This window comes from Galeopterus variegatus, unplaced genomic scaffold (assembly GCF_000696425.1).
Source record: "Galeopterus variegatus unplaced genomic scaffold, G_variegatus-3.0.2 Scaffold7902, whole genome shotgun sequence".
Classification (NCBI taxonomy): Eukaryota; Metazoa; Chordata; class Mammalia; order Dermoptera; family Cynocephalidae; genus Galeopterus; species Galeopterus variegatus.
This window is the reverse complement of record NW_007734013.1, coordinates 43,759-60,851: the sequence shown is the minus strand read 5'-3', so window position 1 is coordinate 60,851 and position 17,093 is coordinate 43,759. Positions and strand designations below refer to the sequence as shown.

At 39.0% G+C, this 17,093-nt stretch overlaps 1 protein-coding gene across 1 annotated transcript in view; it reads right to left on the bottom strand.

The window, feature by feature from the left end:
• Positions 1-8,565, bottom strand: part of LOC103607967 (serine/threonine-protein phosphatase PP1-beta catalytic subunit-like) — a 39,663-nt gene extending 31,098 nt beyond the window's left edge. Inside the window, 1 exon segment of the mRNA XM_008592413.1 lies at positions 8,473-8,565. Coding sequence (XP_008590635.1) covers positions 8,473-8,565 — 93 coding nt within the window.
• Positions 8,566-17,093: the final 8,528 nt, after the last annotated feature.

The window sequence follows — 17,093 nt, the reverse complement described above, 5'->3', positions numbered from 1 at the left end:
TTAAAGAACGAACCCTGTCTCCATTATAATATTTTCATCTTGTCAATCATATGGAAAATTTCTGTTATAGAGTGTTAATTTAGAGAACATGGTTTAAAAAATTACATTCTATCTTCCGAGTGTTATTTTAGAGAACATGTTTTAAAAGATTACATTTTATCTACAATAACCACAACTTCAGAGGTGACCTGATTCAATCTTGGAAGTAAGGTGGTGTTGTGTAGGAAGAAAAAAGAGTTGTGACCTTGATCTCTTTCTCCTTCCTACCATCACTGATCCTCTTTTTCTGGGAAGAATAAGCCTTGAAATGCCTATTTACAGCTGCCAGAGAAGGAGTCGTCGCTGACTGAGAGTATAAGTTTGTATCCAATCAAAACTAAATCCTAGAAGACTCACTGGGAGTCCATCCGCCACCACCACACCATTAAGCCTACTGACATTTATGAACCATTCTTCCCCTTGCCCCCCTACAACCCAAGACTTCCAGGATAACCTTGGTTTCAGAAACAGTGCGATTTTTGTCAATATTTCTAAATATTTTTACATTCCTATATTATTTTACCTCTCTTAGAATTGTTTGAGAATGCATGCCATTGGAATGCATACTGTTAAATGATAAAAGTGGAGAATAAGACATGAGAGGAAAAAACCTAATAGATGTAATTTACTATCTTACGCACTAATCCTAAATCTTAACCTAGCCGTGTCTCTAGACTCAAATTTAAATAGATTTCTAAATCTCAATGACTCTTATCTTGGATTTAGACATTTACCAAAAAAAGTCCATTTCTGCTTTTAGAAACAAAATAAAAACAGCCCTTTGTGGGACTACTCAGTTGTTAGAGCGCTGTGTCCACAACCCTAAGGTCAAGGGTTCAGATCCCCAGCACAATCAACCTACCACCACCAAACACAACACCTCTGGGCTACTTCAAACTGTTTCCCTCACTTGATACAACTAATTACTAATTAATGTGAAAAAAAAAATCTCTAAATCAGTTAAATAACATGCCACCACCTTTATGCCTGCCTCCTCTAGCCTCTCAGCTAGAAGAATGAAGAAAAGTGAAAAATCATGCCTCAGGTGATCTCCTCTACTCCTAAGCCTGTTCTTTTCTAACAGGTCTGGCTCTGTATCTACATAAAACACTTCTTGTGCAACTTGAGGATGTCAGAAGCAACTAGTACTTCCTTCAAACTGCACAACCTTTAGACTGCTGGGTCAGAATTAAACAATCAGTAGAGAGGCTTTAAAAAGTCTGGCTGTTCCTCCAAAGGTTAACATCATGTTACCATATGACCCAGCAATTTCACTCCTAGCCATATACCCAAGGGAACAAAAACTTGTACACAAAAGTTGATGGCAGCATCATTCACAGAAGTCAAAAAGGCTAAACAACTCAAATGTTCAGCCACTGATGAATGGATTAAAAAAAAAAAAAAAAGTGGTATGTCCATACAATGGAATGTTATTCAGCCATAAAAGGAATGAAGTTATGATACATACTACACCATGGATGCACCTTAAAAACATTAAAAGATATAGTCCCATTTGTTTATTTTTCCTTTGGTTGCCCGTGCTTTTGGGGTCATATTCATGAAGTCTGTGCCCAGCCCTATTTGCTGAAAGGTTTCTCCTATGTTTTCTTTAATAAGTTTTATTGTTTCGGGGTGTATATTTAAATCCTTGATCCATTTTGAGTTGATTTTAGTACATGGTGAGAGATGTGGGTCTAGTTTCAATCTCCTGCAAATGGATAACCAGTTATCCCAGCACCCTTTGCTGAAGAGGGAGTCCTGACCCCAGTGAATAGGCTTAATGCCTTTGTCGAAGATCAAATGGCAGTAAGTGCGTGGGTTGATTTCAGGGTGCTCTATTCTATTCCATTGATCAGAGTCTCTGTTATTATACCAATACCATGCTGTTTTGGTTATTATAGCTTTGTAGTATAGTTTAAAGTCAGGTAGAGTAATACCTCCAGCTTTATTTTTTTGCTCAGCATTGCTTTGGCTATTCATGGCCTTTTGTTATTCCAGATAAATAACTGTATAGTTCTTTCCATTTCTGTGAGAAATGTCATAGGAATTTTGATGGGGATTGCATTAAATTTGTATATTACTTTGGGTAGTATAGTCATTTTCACTATATTGATTCTTCCAATCCAGGAGCATGGGATGTCTTTCCATCTTCTTGTATCCTCTCTAATTTCTCTCAGGAGTGGTTTATAGTTCTCATTATAGAGATTTTTCACATCCTTAGTTAGTTCAATTCCTAAGTATTTTATTTTTTTGGTGGCTATTGTAAATGGGCAAGCTTTCTTGATTTCTCTTTCTGCTTCTTCACTATTGGTGAATAGAAATGCTACTGATTTTTGTGTGTTGAAAAAAAAAAAAAAAAAAAAAAAAAAAAAAAAAAAAAAAAAAAAAACACTTTAAGAAAACTAGTCTATTCCATAGCGAAAATCTTTTGAGATACTTCTGAAGACATTTCAACAACAAGGAAAAATGTTCAGGATATACTACTACATGAAAAATTAACCCATAAAGCTACATAAAGAATATCCTAATGATATGAAGTAAACACAAAAATATGTCAAAATTTCAAGAAGGGTTTTCTCTGGAGTGTGGAATTATGGAAGACTTTCTTTCTTTTATATTTTTCTATTTCACAAGTTTTCCACAAGAATGCTTTATTTTTACAAACAGAAAAAAAAAGCAAACCCTAAATACTCAGTTTCATATTATCAAATATGTGATATACAATAGACATGTATTAATTATCATCAACTGGTAAAGCCCAGTTATTAAATACTTGGATCAAGTCTATGACTGAGAAAAGAGCTGGCACTATCTTAATCACTCAGCAGTGGTTTTCTCTACTAAACTCCTCCCAAATGCATCAGATTCTACTCATCCCATTTCACTTCCTCCAAAATAAACTCAGCATTTATTCTTTGAACAAAGTTCCCCAGGTAATTTCTGCTTTATTCCAAACGCCCATACAATCATACAAACTTCTTTCAGAATCACTGATCTAAGTAAAAAGCTTTTACTGGATGTTCCATGACACCCATACAAAGTAGCTTCGATTTAAATAATCAGTCAAGAGCAATATGATAAGCAACAAGAATGTGGTAGCAGAGTCTCTACAGGGGATAGAGTGGTAGAAGTCTTTGGTTTTCAGTTCTAAGTAAAACTTTATGCAAGAAGATATACTGGATGATTATGCACTATCCGAATAATACATCAGTAGTTTTGTTTTACTTTAAATAATAGCATAAATTTATTTAAAGAGCATAAATTTATTTAAACATCCTAAAGGCTCTTCGAAAATACTGCATCAATGATATGCCCAACTAAAAAAGAAAAACATGACGCAATTCAAAGTGTCACTGAAAGTGTGCATAGCTGATCAGCAATTTGACAGGGTAAAAAAGAAAAATAATCAGGAATATGTTGTGGATTTACAATCAGCATTTGAAAATGAGATCAAGTCCTGCTGAAGTTTTTCCCCTAATGTGCTGAAATTCTGGCCAAATTTTGACTTGTAGTTTCATTTAACACTAAAATAAAAACCGAACCATAGCTACATGGGTACTTCGAAATGTTCATGGAAAGATTCACGTATCTTTTAATTCTATTTTTCCACAAACTTTTGGAAGTATCCTCATATTCTGCAAGGCAGCTTTACAAAACACCAACACTTGAATCTCAGTTAAGTTTAATTAGAATGTAACAGCTTTGAAAATAAAGACAACCAAAACATTTTTTCTTTGAAAATTAAAAATAATTACTAGAAAATCCAAATCTGCTTTAGACAAGTCTTTGAGTAGGTCTAGATTTGGTAAAGAGGGGAGTATCATGGAATATTTCCGAGTCCCGGGGAGGCACTGTCAAACTAAATATGCTCCCACAGGATCAAGAAGCAAGTGATGAAACTCTTTACTGAGCAAGTGCGTGAACAAAAGAGGAGGCTGCAAAAAGGCCCAAAGTCACTCGTTCAAACAAGGAGCTTCTTGGGTGATGAGACTGTGTCTTATCCTTGGATTGCTGGTGCCTGGCACAGAGGAGGTCAATAAACACTTGCTAAATTAGAAGAGGATTATATGTCTAGACTAGAATTCCCACAAAAAAAAAAGAAAAAAGATTGTCCAAAACCACAACCTAACATTTAATTTGAAATCACAAAAACACTTAGACTACATTTCCCAGTGTCTTTTTTCCCAATAACCCTGAATAAACCACTAGTGAAGTTTTAAGTATCTGTAATCATAAAAAGGTGTGTCCGACGTAGGTTCCAGATCAAACATTTTAAAACACATAAATCTGTGTTTTAGGCCTATAAAGTACACAAATATATGTAACATAAAATATGAAGTTGAGATACAAACACCAAATTTAAAATATTTAAACTCACAAGTGAAGTTTAAAATGTATTAAAAATAGTGGTAGGCCTAAACTTTCCCAAATGTGAACAAGATATAAAAATTTTAAAATAACTATATTTCCTTCACAGGACAACATAGAATTACAAAATATAACTTTTTTCAAAGCGGATTTCTCACAGACTCAGCAAGATGTTCCCATCTGTTAAAGACACAAAGTCATAAGTAGTGAACACTGACTGCAGGCAGCAGGGGCCTCCCAGGCATATAACTTGATAGTAAAGTAAGAGTTCCTGGTAAAACTTCTGCTTCCTATTCAGTTTTATGTCTGCTGGAAAGTTTTCACATGTGGAAGGAATATACCGAATTTACTTACACAATGGGTACACACAGAAATGATGTTTTAGATACCGACACACTAGTTGAACAAAGGAACTAGTCCCTCAATGACCACCATCAAATCATAAACCTTCTTTGAGGATTTTCCAAAAATATAAGTACATACTGTTTCACTGTCAAAAAAAATTTTTGGGGGGTCAGGTAATTTGAAAGAAAATAACAGCAGTACATGTGCAATCCTTCGACGGCATCTGACAAAGAGGACTCGAAATTGTTTAAAATGGCTTAAAATTATTTTCTACACACTCACAAAACAATGAATGATGACACAAATTTTAGGATAAAGGGACTCTTTGGCAGACCAACGCGTTTAACTTTGAACGACGTCATACAGTGAATCAATACATATAACTCGTGGCCTGTCCACCTCTTCCCTCTCCATCCCTTCCCAACTTTCCTCCCAGCAACATAGAACTACTCAGTGAAAAACATGAGAATACGGTAACTTCTGACTGGTAAGGGGACCGCAAACCTTGTTCATCCCTATATAGGATCTGAACCCGCCACGGGAGCGCCGCTTCCGCTCCCAAGCGCTGCACCCTCCCGAGTGCGCCACGGGCCAGCCAGTAAATATCTTAAACAGGAAAGGCTTTAGAACATGTAATAAGTTTGTACAGAAATTAAACTCTGCTCAAACCTGATCAATTTTCAAACCGCAAAGCGAATCCCTTGGGCAAACGTATCGATACATTTCTTATTTCTCACGTGCATCTTCAACCCGATCGAAGGTTTTCTTTTATACCTTTTTTTCCAGCAAGTAATAGATAGGAAGTAAACTCTTGCTAATTTTACCCTTTCTTTAAGAGCCTGTTCTACTGCGTCGTATGAAAATGCAGAACAAATACAAGTCCTATTGAGGAGAAGATATTTTACAAAATTCACTCCGGAACAACAATCACAGGCAACTGAGGGCGATGCACCCAGAGCACAGAGAAGAATCACACCTTCTGGGGACATACACTAAGGCCCAGCGGCAGGCACCATTGCACCGCCCTCCCTGGAAGGGTCAGCAGAGGTGAGCGTGGAGGCGACGATGCTCCGGCCTCTCTGAAGGGCTGCCTCCCGCAGAGGGCTCCTCACACACGCAGGTCGGCACGCCTTGGCCCCTGAAGGTCTTCAGGACAGCGAAAGAGTTTAGAAATATTCCCAGTTTGGGTCCTGTCTTAATCCCAATATCTCAGTTTTGTCTAGAAAGGCAGAGGCCCTTACAAGGATGTATTAATGAAAAGGAGGTCCCAAGAACCTAAGACACGAGCCCAATGTCAGGAACCGTGTGTTGCTCAAGGTGGACTCTCTCCCAACATCTCAAGACTCACCAGACGAAACCTGAGTTCCAGTGCAGAGAAATAACACAAGCTAGTTTCTACTGGACTGATACTCAGTGGCCCAAGTGTCCACACAAACCTACAAATCCACAAGAGCTACCTTGTGGTGTTGAGGCTTCAGGTGTTTTGATTTTGTATTTGTTTATAGTGTAACGCAATCAGATGAAATTAGAGCAGCCTTCAAATATTCATACATCACAATAGCTTAAGAAACTATTGGTTTTTAAAGTTATAAAGATACTTTTAAGAATATAAACTAAAACTTTTATACACTTATTTAATTTAAAATTTTGAAAAACTGCCAAACGGGTTTCCTAAGGGTCTGTACCATTTTCCAGTGCCATCAGCAACATGTGAGGGTGTTAAAAAAATCAAAAGTTTAAGTAGTCACAGTAATGGTAAAAATATAATCTAGGGCATCTAGATATGTCTGAGAAACTTTTCTTGCATTGATTTTAAAAAATATGGCTTTCTCTCCCCCAAACTGCATCCATGGGGCCACACTAACCTTCAAGTCAACAATAAATCCACTTGGCCTGGGGCTTCAAAAATTCCAAGTTTCCAGATGAACAATCACAAAAAGGCCAAAGATCAGAAATATAAGCATACATAAGATTGGTATAATGTCCATCCTAGTTATATTCCTGACCACTACCTGAATTCTGACAATGCCCCCTATATCATTAAAAATAAATCCAGGTGAAGGTTGGAGCCCAAAGAGATTATTTTCCACCTGTTTCACTTGAACCAAATGCTGACGAGGGTGTGGAAAGAAGGGAACGCTCCTGTGCTGTTTGTGGGACTGTAAATTAGTGCAACCACTACGGAAAACAGTATGGAGGTTTCTCAAACAACTACAGATCGATGTTCCATACAATCCAGCAATCCCACTTCTGGGTATATACCCAGAGGAATGGAAATCATCATGTTGAAGGGATACCTGCACTCGCATGTTCATGGCAGCACTGTTTACGATAGCCAAGACATGGAACCAACTGAAATGTCCGTCGATGGATGACGGGATAAGGAAACTTTGGTATATATACACCATGGAATACTACTCTTCCATAAAAAAGAATGAAATTCTCCCATTTGCAACAACATGGATGAGCCCGAAGAAACTTATGTTGAGAGAAATAAGCAAAGTACAGAGGGATAAATACTGCATGTGCTCACTCTTACGTGGGAGGTAAGAGAGAAAGAAGGAAGGAAAGAAAGACCACGGTGTTGCATTTGGACTTGTAGAGGGAGAGAGTATACCTAGGGATGCAAAGTGTTGCGGGGGAAAGGGGGCAGGGGTGGGAGGGTGGGTATAACTGAGTGGGGGACACAGGGTACAAATGCAATTTATGGTAATGGGCATGCTGCCAGTATGGATCTGGCCTTCACATCTTGGGCTAGAGGGATGATAATCAGCTCTGTATCTCTTGAATATTCATAACCGATAAAAATAGAAGGTTGTCAGTAAGCTGACACTCTGCCTCCTTCTTTCCCATACTGACACATGTCGTAGTTTTGCTGCCCTGTCCACACCTACCCCCAGGATAAGAATGGATCAGAGCTTCTCTCTCACCTGTTCATCTTGAGTGGTGGTTCTCTAGGCCTGGTCTATTCTCCTCAGGCAGCAGCCCATATGGCAGGACAGCAATGACCAAGAGATGACAAGATGTTTCCAAGGACCCTCCAAAGGGAAATGTGAAAACAACTTCCATTCACCACATTGGCAGTGGCCCTAAACTCTTGCAACCTACTGACTGAAGTTCTAAAGTTACCCAGGAGGAAACATTTATAGATTAGACTTTAAAAAATTAAACAATGCGGCTGTAGGAGACTGCATTACTGAAGCCCAGAGAGACAACATGGAACAGCAGTGCTTTACCAACTCCCGTTACTCAGAGGGCAGGCCACACCCTTTACCTGGCTCAGTCTCCTGCCCTCTGTTCCAGGGCCCTGAGCTTTCTGTTCCTTTTTTCTCACCTGAACATTTGCTTGTGTTTATCCTGCTGCTTGGAGTAAATTGCCTCTCTGACCCTATCCAGCCCCACTCCCCCAGCCTTCTGAACTCCTCATAGGTCAGATCGACATGAAAACATGCTCTCCTCCTCAAGGAAATCTTCCTTAACCACTGCCCACCCCAGCCCAAGGATGACTTGATACATTTCATATTTCTGGTAACTTTCCTTTATTGTTCAGTCACTGTGGCAGGGAATTTCACAGTCCACTCTTTCGACCCTAACATCTGGCTAGGATCCTGCAGGGACTGCCAATTTGGCATGGCTGCCTTGGTGCCTGTGGGAAGGAGGCTTGGGCCTCACAGGGCTGTGGGAACTGGCCTGGACTGGGAGTCCTGCAGGGGTGCCTACCTGTTCTGACTTGGGTGGCTCAGGGCCCTGTTTGCCTGGCGGCTTTGGGGCCTCACTGGGCAGCGTGCACTGGCTGTGCTGGGAGTCCTGCATTGGCACCTACATGCTCCAGTGCAGGTGCCTTGGGGTGTGTGGGCCCAGAAACTCTCAGGCCTCTCCAGGGGCCTCTCTCTGGATGGTGCACATGGGCCTGGGCTGAGATTCCTGTGGTTATGCCTACATACTACGGCAAAAAACCCTTGGAATGTGTGGGCCCGGCAGATTTCAGGCCTCTCTGTGGGCCTCTCTCTCGGGTGGTGTGAACTGGCCTGGGCTGGGATTCCCGTGACAGCACCTACCTTCTCCAGTGCTGGTGCCTTTGGCTCTGTGGGCCCGGTAGCTCTCAGGCCTCTTTTGAGGCCTCTGTCTGAGTGGCAGGCACTGGCCTTTGCTGGTACTCCCAGGGCATCGCCTAGCTGCTCTGGCACCGGTGTCTCGAGGTGCATGGGCTTGGCAACTCTTGAGCCTCTCTCTGTTCCTTTTTTTCAGTGGTAGTTTTTTACTGCATAGATGTACCACAGTTTGTTTATTCGTTCTACTGTTAAAGGACATCTGGGTTGTTTCCCAGTTATTCCTATCATAAATAAAGCTGCTATGACATTCCTATGCAGGTATCTATGTAAAAATAAGTTTTATATCGCTGGGATAAATGCCAAAAATGAAATTGCTAGGTCATATGCTACTCCATTTTTACTTTCAAAGGAATTGCAAAACTATTTTCTAGAGTGACTGTTCTGTTTTACATTCCCACCAGCAATGTATGAGTGATCCAGTAAATCTGCATCTAGCCTGCATTTGGTATTGTTATTATTTTCTATTTTAGCTGTTGTAATAGGTATATAGTAACAATTAATCGTGGTTTTAATTTGCATTTCCCTAAGGAGAGCTCTTTACATATTCAAGACTCTGGACTTTTGTAGAATATGTGGTTTGCATATCTTTTAATTCTCTTAACAGTATTTTTCACAGATCAGATGTTGTTAATATAAATGAAGTTCACTTTTTTCTTTTATAGATTGTGATTTTACTTCCATGTTTAGAGCTCTTCACCACATCCTACTTCTTGAATATTTTTACGGTAATCTGTTCTAAAAGTTGTATAGTTTTGCATTTTACACTTAAGTCCCTAACCAGTTCGACATAAATTTGTAAAACCTATAAAGATAAGAAGGAGGTTCATTTTTTTGCTGATGGATGTACAATTGTTCCATCACTATTAGTTGAATATGATATCCTTCCTCCATTGCACTGATTTTGCTTCCTTATCAAAAATTAATTGTACCCATGATAGCCAACACAATCTTGAAATAGAACAAACTGAGAAGACTGACACGTCCTGATTTCAAAACTTATTACAAAGCAACTGTAGTCAAGACAGTGTAGTAGTGGTACCAGGGTAGATTTATAGATCAGTGAAATACAATTGAGAAATAAACTCTCATCTCTGTGGACAACTGATTTTAACAAGGATGTCAAGAACACCTAATGGGAGAAATAATAACCTTTTCAACAAATGGTGTTAGGACAACTGGATAGCCACATTCAAAAGAATAAAGTTGGATCCTTACCTCACTCCATATACCAAACTTAAATCAAAATGAATAAAGGACCTAAATGTAAGAGGTATTATTATAAAACTCCTTGAAGAAAACATAAGTGTAAACTTTCATGACCTTGGATTTGGCAAAGGATTCCTAAGTATGACACAAAAAGCATTAACAACAAGAGATAAAATAGATAAATTGGGCCTCACGGAAATTAAAATCTTTCGTGCTTCAAAAGACTCCATCAGGAAAGTAAAAAGACAACCCACAGAATGGGAGAAGATATTTGCCAATTTTATATATACTGTCATACATATAGAATTCTTACAAATCAATAATTAAAAAAATAATAATACAGTTTGAAAATGGGCAAATCATCTAAATAGACATTTCTCCAAAATAGACATACAAACGGTCAATAATCAGAAGAGAAGATGTTTGGCATTATTAGTCATCAAGTAAATGCACATCAAAACCACATTGAAATACCACCCCAAACTCAATAGGACAGCTAGAATCGAAATATCTGATAACAACAAACATTAGCAAGGATGTGGAGAAATTATACCACTCATACCATACTCGTGGCTATGTAAAACATTGCAGCTGCTTTGGAAAACAGATTGACAGTTCCTCAAATGTAGAGTTACTGTATGGCCTACCGATTACATTCCTAGTATATACCCAAGATAAATTAAAAATATGTCCCCATAGAAACTCCTACATGAATGTTTATAGTAGAATTATTCATAATAGCCAAAAGGTAGAAACAACTCAAATGTTTACCACATGATGAATGGATACACAAAATGTGGCACATCCATATAATGAAATATTATTTGGCCATAAAATGAAATGAAGTACTGATACACATAACAACATGGATGAACCTTGAAAGTATACACTAAGTGAAAGAAGCCTATCACAAAGACCACATATTATATGATTCTATTCACGTAAAATCCAGAACAGGGAAATGAATACAGACAGAAAGTAGTGGTGTATAAGGGCTGGGGATTGGGGATTGGGAGATGGAGGGTGACAACTAAAGGGCACAAGGATTTGGAGGTTTTTTAGGTAATGAAAGTGTTCATCAGTTAACATTGGTGATGGCTACACATACCTGTGAATGTCCAAAAACCAGTGAATTGTACACGTCAAAAAGGTGAATTGTATGGTATGTGAATTATATCACAGTAAAGTTGTGAAAATTAAAATTAATTGAATATATTTGTGTGGATCAATTTTAGATTCTCTATCTTGCTTCATTGGTCTAGGTGTCTGTTATTACTCTAGTACAAAAGTACTTCAAAAAGTTCATGGAAAAATAGAATTAAAAGACAATATATAATACAAAGGGCAATGGTTCAGGTCCATGCATTGGCCAGTTGTCAAAATAAATAAATAAATAAATAAATAAAAAAGATAATATTAATCTTTCTTTGAACTTTTTGAAGGACCCTCATGTAAACAATCTCAAAAACTGTCCACAGCCATCCTTTACCTTTAGAGTCAATGAGGTACGCATGTCCGGTGCATTTCCCCTCCACTTCTCCTCTTTCTGTGTTGCATACTTCCTTTCACAGTCATTTTGCATTCCTGGCCAGTATCAACCGTCTCTTATTAATCAACAACACACACACAGCCCCAACCTCAGTGGAAGGAGTTCATTAAACATAGAAGATAAAACATAAATCATTGATATGTTAAATTCCTTATCGTATAATTACAAAACCGGTGTCATACCTGAGTCTGGTTTTGATGCTTGCTTTGACTCTTCAGACTTCAGATAGGTGCCTGTGCAGGAGCAGATACAAGCCCATGTGTGGAAAAAAAAAATGTTCTAACACAGAGCTTTCCCAACCATGCTGAAGGGGAACCCTGTAGTTCTTGTGGTGGGTTGTTAGAGCACACTGCCCCAAGGAGGGAGTAAGGACGCTGGGTGGACAGGACTCTGGGATTACAGTCCTCACTTCAACCAGACTGCTCTGCCTTCCTATGTTCATGGATTACATTTATGTGCAAGGCTTCGTTGGAATAAGAGATTTCATCTCTAAAATATGGCAACCACAGTCTACTGGTTAGATATGGGACGTATTGTGGAATCCTGTCATCTACTACTCATGTCCAATATTGCCTTTAGCCGTTTGCTTCACTAACTCTAGTTACTACAAAGCGGCCAGCTGCCCAAAACAGACATACTGTGTTAGACGAAGTTAAACAAGTAAGGGGGCCATCTGCACAGAATTTCCACCCACCCTGCAAAGTCTCCACCTTTAGCCAACCCTCTATGCCAGACAGTGTGTGGTGGCAACATAGGCCAGCAGTCACAGTCATGGGACACCTGGCCCCTGATGTGACAAGCATTCAGAAACAAGGGGTGGCAGTCTGAAGTAGAGACACCGTCCAGATCACTTTTCATGGCAAGTCTACCCCAATGCGTCATCAGCAATGTCTGAGGCCACCCATCCCAGGGCCTTCTGCCTCCAAGTTCCCCTCATACAGCTGCACTGTGCCCTTCCATGGTTCATTGCTTTTCCCACCTGTCTCAGCTGTCAGTCATCAGTCACAAACCATCACTTACATAGTGGGGTTCAGAAGGGGTCCACTATACACAGGGGATAAGACACCAGCACCAGCAGGCATCAGGACAGCTCCTAGCATGGGACACTGGTGAGGGTGCACTGCCCCTGGAGTGGGCCAGAGACGCTGCTAACCAGAATGATGCATGGGCCAGCTGCAAGCTTCCTGAAAGAGGTGCAGCATTCTAAGGTAGGGTGGGGTGTCACCTGCTCTGTATTCCCTCCTCTCCCCCTTCTCTCCATCTGGTCCTTTCACCCGTGCTGACCTCTGGACTCAGGGCTCTGAGCACCAGCCTGCCTGGGGATCTGTGGCCTCGGTTTTGCATGTGGTCCCTCTCATAGACTCTGGCAGGCACTCTCCACTGGATGGTTCCAATGTCACCCAATGAACATAGCAAAGCTAATCAGATAAAAAAGGAAGTTTCCTGACTGAAATTTTGTAAATGTTCCCTCTCAAAGGATAAATTTCAAAATTGGTGTGTGCAGGAGTCTTCCCCAACTGGATGCACCTCAAACTCCTCGAATTTGAGTCAAGGACCAAATCCATCCCACTCTTCCAGCTGCTTTTCCATCCAAACCACTATTTTCATTCATTTTCCTCCCACCCAAAATCCAGTCGGTGATGCCTTCAGTTGTCCACCTCAGACCAAAGAGTTATCTTTCTTAGACACCACTCCCGTCCTGTTGCAGGAGTGACAGCATGCCACCAGCCTCTTACCAGGGTCCTCCTAGAGCTGACAATAGGCAACAGCTAGAATCTGTGAGGTCTCTTCTTTTCTGGAGTGTTAATTTCCTTCTGAATTTACACTTACAGGCTCCACCCACATCCAAATTTACCTGGGATAGCAACTGCTCCCCCTTCATCTGTTGGCGACATTGTTTCACACATTTGTAATGTAGTTACGTTGTCCTGCCATGTTGTCTTGTTCTTTTTTGGGATGTGCAGATCTCCTAAATTATTTCTTTAATTTGCACACACGAGAATGTGCGCGTTGTGCTGAAAAGTTCTGCGCATCCTGACAAATGCATAATGTCTTGTCCATCATTAATTACAGTCTCATACAGAACAGAACCAACCCCCTAATAAATTCCCTGTGTTTACTGTATTCTATCTTTCCTCCTTACCCACCCAACCCCTTGCAACAACTGATCTTTTTGCTGTCTATAGTTTTTCCTTTTCAGAATGTCAAATCAGTAAGATTATACACTATGTAGCCTTTTCGGACTGACTTCGTTCACTTAGTCATAGGCATTTAAGATTCATCCATATCTTTGTGTGTCTTGATCATTCCTTTTTTATGATCAATAGTGTTCTATTGTATAATTGTACCCCAATTTGCTTATCCATTCACCTACTGAAGAAAAACAGAGTTACTTCCAGTTGTGTCAATTATTAAATGAGCTGCCATATACATTTATGTTCAAGATTTTAGTGTGAACATAAAATTTCAAATTAGCTGGGTAAATACCTAGGATTATGTTTGCTGGATCATGTGGTGAGACTGTGCTCGGCTTTCTAAGAAATGCACAAACTGTTTTCCAAACTGACTGTCGTATTTGCAGTCTCACCAGCAATGAGTGAGAGTTCTTGGTGATCCAGACTGTAGTTGTCAATGGTTATCGTCTGTTTTAGTTTTTGTTTTGGATTTTGGACAATCTAATATGAAATTAATATAGCTACTCCAGCTTTCTCTTATTAGTGTTAATATAGTATATTTTTTCAATCTCTTCACATTTAACCTATCTGAGACTTTGAAATTTCAAATGAATTTCTTGTAGACAACATGTGCATGACTATTGTTCTTTTTATTCACTCTGACAATATATGTCTTTTAACTGGTGTATTTAGACCATTCACACTAATGTGATTATTAAAGTAATTGTATTAATATCTACCATGTATGTCACTGTTTTCTCTTTCTTTCATATGTTCTTTGTTACATTTTCCTCTTCTTTTCCTGCCTTCTCTGATGGTGATGAGCTTTAGTGAAATTCTATTTTATCTCCTCTCAGCATATAAAATATACCTCTTTTTAAAAAATTAGTGCTTGTCGTATAGTTTACAAAACACATTTGTAATAATTCCACCTAAAAATAATTCTATACTGCTTCTCATTTAGTGTTTATATCTAATTTTTAAAAGTTTACTCAAGAAAAAAAGAATGAGTGAAAGAACGAAAGAAAGAAACAACAATCACAGGAATACACTGAAGTTTCAAAAGGAGAGAACAAAGTCGTGGTTATTAGAGGCAGGAAAGGGAGAGGGGAAGGGGCTAGTGAGGAAGTGGTCAAGGGTCACAAAAATGATTATGTTTTGTAAAGATGAGCAAACTAACTATCCCGATTTGATCATCACGTATTGCACACAGGTATTGTTATCCTACTCTGTACCGCACAAATGTGTATTATCAATTATGTCTCAATAAAAATTAATAAACAAATAAAATTAAAAAGGATACTCGATTCTTCTCTCTCATTCTCATACCATTGATGGCATTGATTTCACTTATCTGTATATTCTAATCACCAGTGTTACCACTATTAACTTAAACATTTATCTTTTAAATTAGTAAAGAATAAAAGTATCATTTTGTTTTACTTCATTTATTTCTTTTCTGCTGTGCTCCTTTCCTTATGTAGATCCAAGATCCTGACCGATATAACTTCTCAGTAATTCTTAGAAAAAGTAAACAGAAAATCAGTATAACATAAAAGTTCTAATGACTATTAAATGCAGGTAATCATTTGAAAATTTTAGATCATTTTATTACAAAAAAATTCTCAGCAATCTAGAAATATATGGGAACTTTCTCAATTTATAATTTGTACTTTATTTATTTTTTGATTGTTTTAGCCAGAGGTTTAACATTTTTATTGATCTTTTCAAAGAAAAGCTTTTCAAAGCCTTTAGTTTAATTTTTAAAATTATTATTCTATTTCCTATTTCATTGATTTCTGCTCTTATCTCAATTTTATTCTACTCACTTTGAGGATAATTTGTTCTTCTTCTTTTACTTCTTAATGTGTAAGCTTTGATCATTAATTTTAACCTTTCTTCTTTTCCAAAATAAGCAGTTAAAGCTATGAATTTCTCTCCAAGCACTAGTTTAGCTGCATCCCACAAATTTTGATATGTTGTATTTTCTTTATCACTCATTTCAAAATGTTTTCTAATTTCCCTTGTGACTTATTATTTAACCTATTTGTTAAGTGGAAGTATGTCATTTAATTTCTGTATATTTTGGTTTTTCCAGATATCTTTTTGTTATTGCTTCCTCATTTAATCTGTAGTAGCCGGAGAAGATATTTTTTATCATTTTAAATTTGAGACCCTGTTCGTGGGCCAGCAAGCATATGCTCTATTTTGGTGAATGTTACATGTACTGCTGAAAAAAATGTGTATTCTGCCGTTGGAGGGTGTGGAGTTCTATACATGTCAGTTAGGTCAATTTGGTTGTTAGATAAAGGAGACTTGAAGATTCACATCTTCTAAATCCATGCTCATTTTGTCTACTTCTATCAATTATGTTGTAGTATTGAAACCTCTGACTATAATTGTAGATTTGTCTCTCTTTCCTTTCATTTCTGTTTTTGCTTCATGTACTTTCAGGCTCTGTCATGAGGTGCGTACACATTCAGGAATTTGTGTCATCTAGACTTTTCTGGGAATCTCAACCACCCTTTCTACAATTTTAGAAAAGAGAGGAACAGGGTGGCCCAGCCACTGGCTCCACCCCATCACTTGGCCAGGGCTCAATCTCCAGACTGGCCGTGAGCCACCTATGTGACATCACATGACAAGCCCTGGTTGCCCCCCTACTGAGATTCTAGAATCATGTGGACAGTATTTATTGGGCATCGCCACTCAGACTGAAGGCAGTTTGTACTTACTGGGACAGTGGTTAATGGTGTGGGGTACAAACCGCTCCTGATGACAGTGTAGCCTCATGGATAGTCAGGATACTGACGACAGTGAGACACAGCTCGCATCATCTTCTGGTGGAGAGCCAGAAGGCGGGGTCCCACCTGATCCAAACCTGGATCCGAGGGAGGTATCAGACAGACAACGTGACCAAAACGTGGGACAAGATACAGACTCCCAAAATGATGAACAACCAGCAGATCAAAACCAACGTGCATCCCGTGTGGAAGACAGTGACCCCAGAACACTGTCCTTCCCGAGGAGGCTCTGGAAGATCGTTGAGGATGACGCTTTCGAGTCTGTGGGCTGGGNAAAAGACATAAAATGTACCAATCCATCTCCTGTGCAGAGTGAGTATTAAGAACAAAGTTGTCCTCAATGACTAGAGAGCAGGTATCACCAAAGAAAGGGTTATATCCTCTCATTTGTGATTGAAAATGACAATTATTTGGGTTTTTCCCCACCGCTCCCCCAGCCCCCGAGACTCTCATCTGTTTTCAAATACACATTGATGAATATTTTTGCATTGCATTC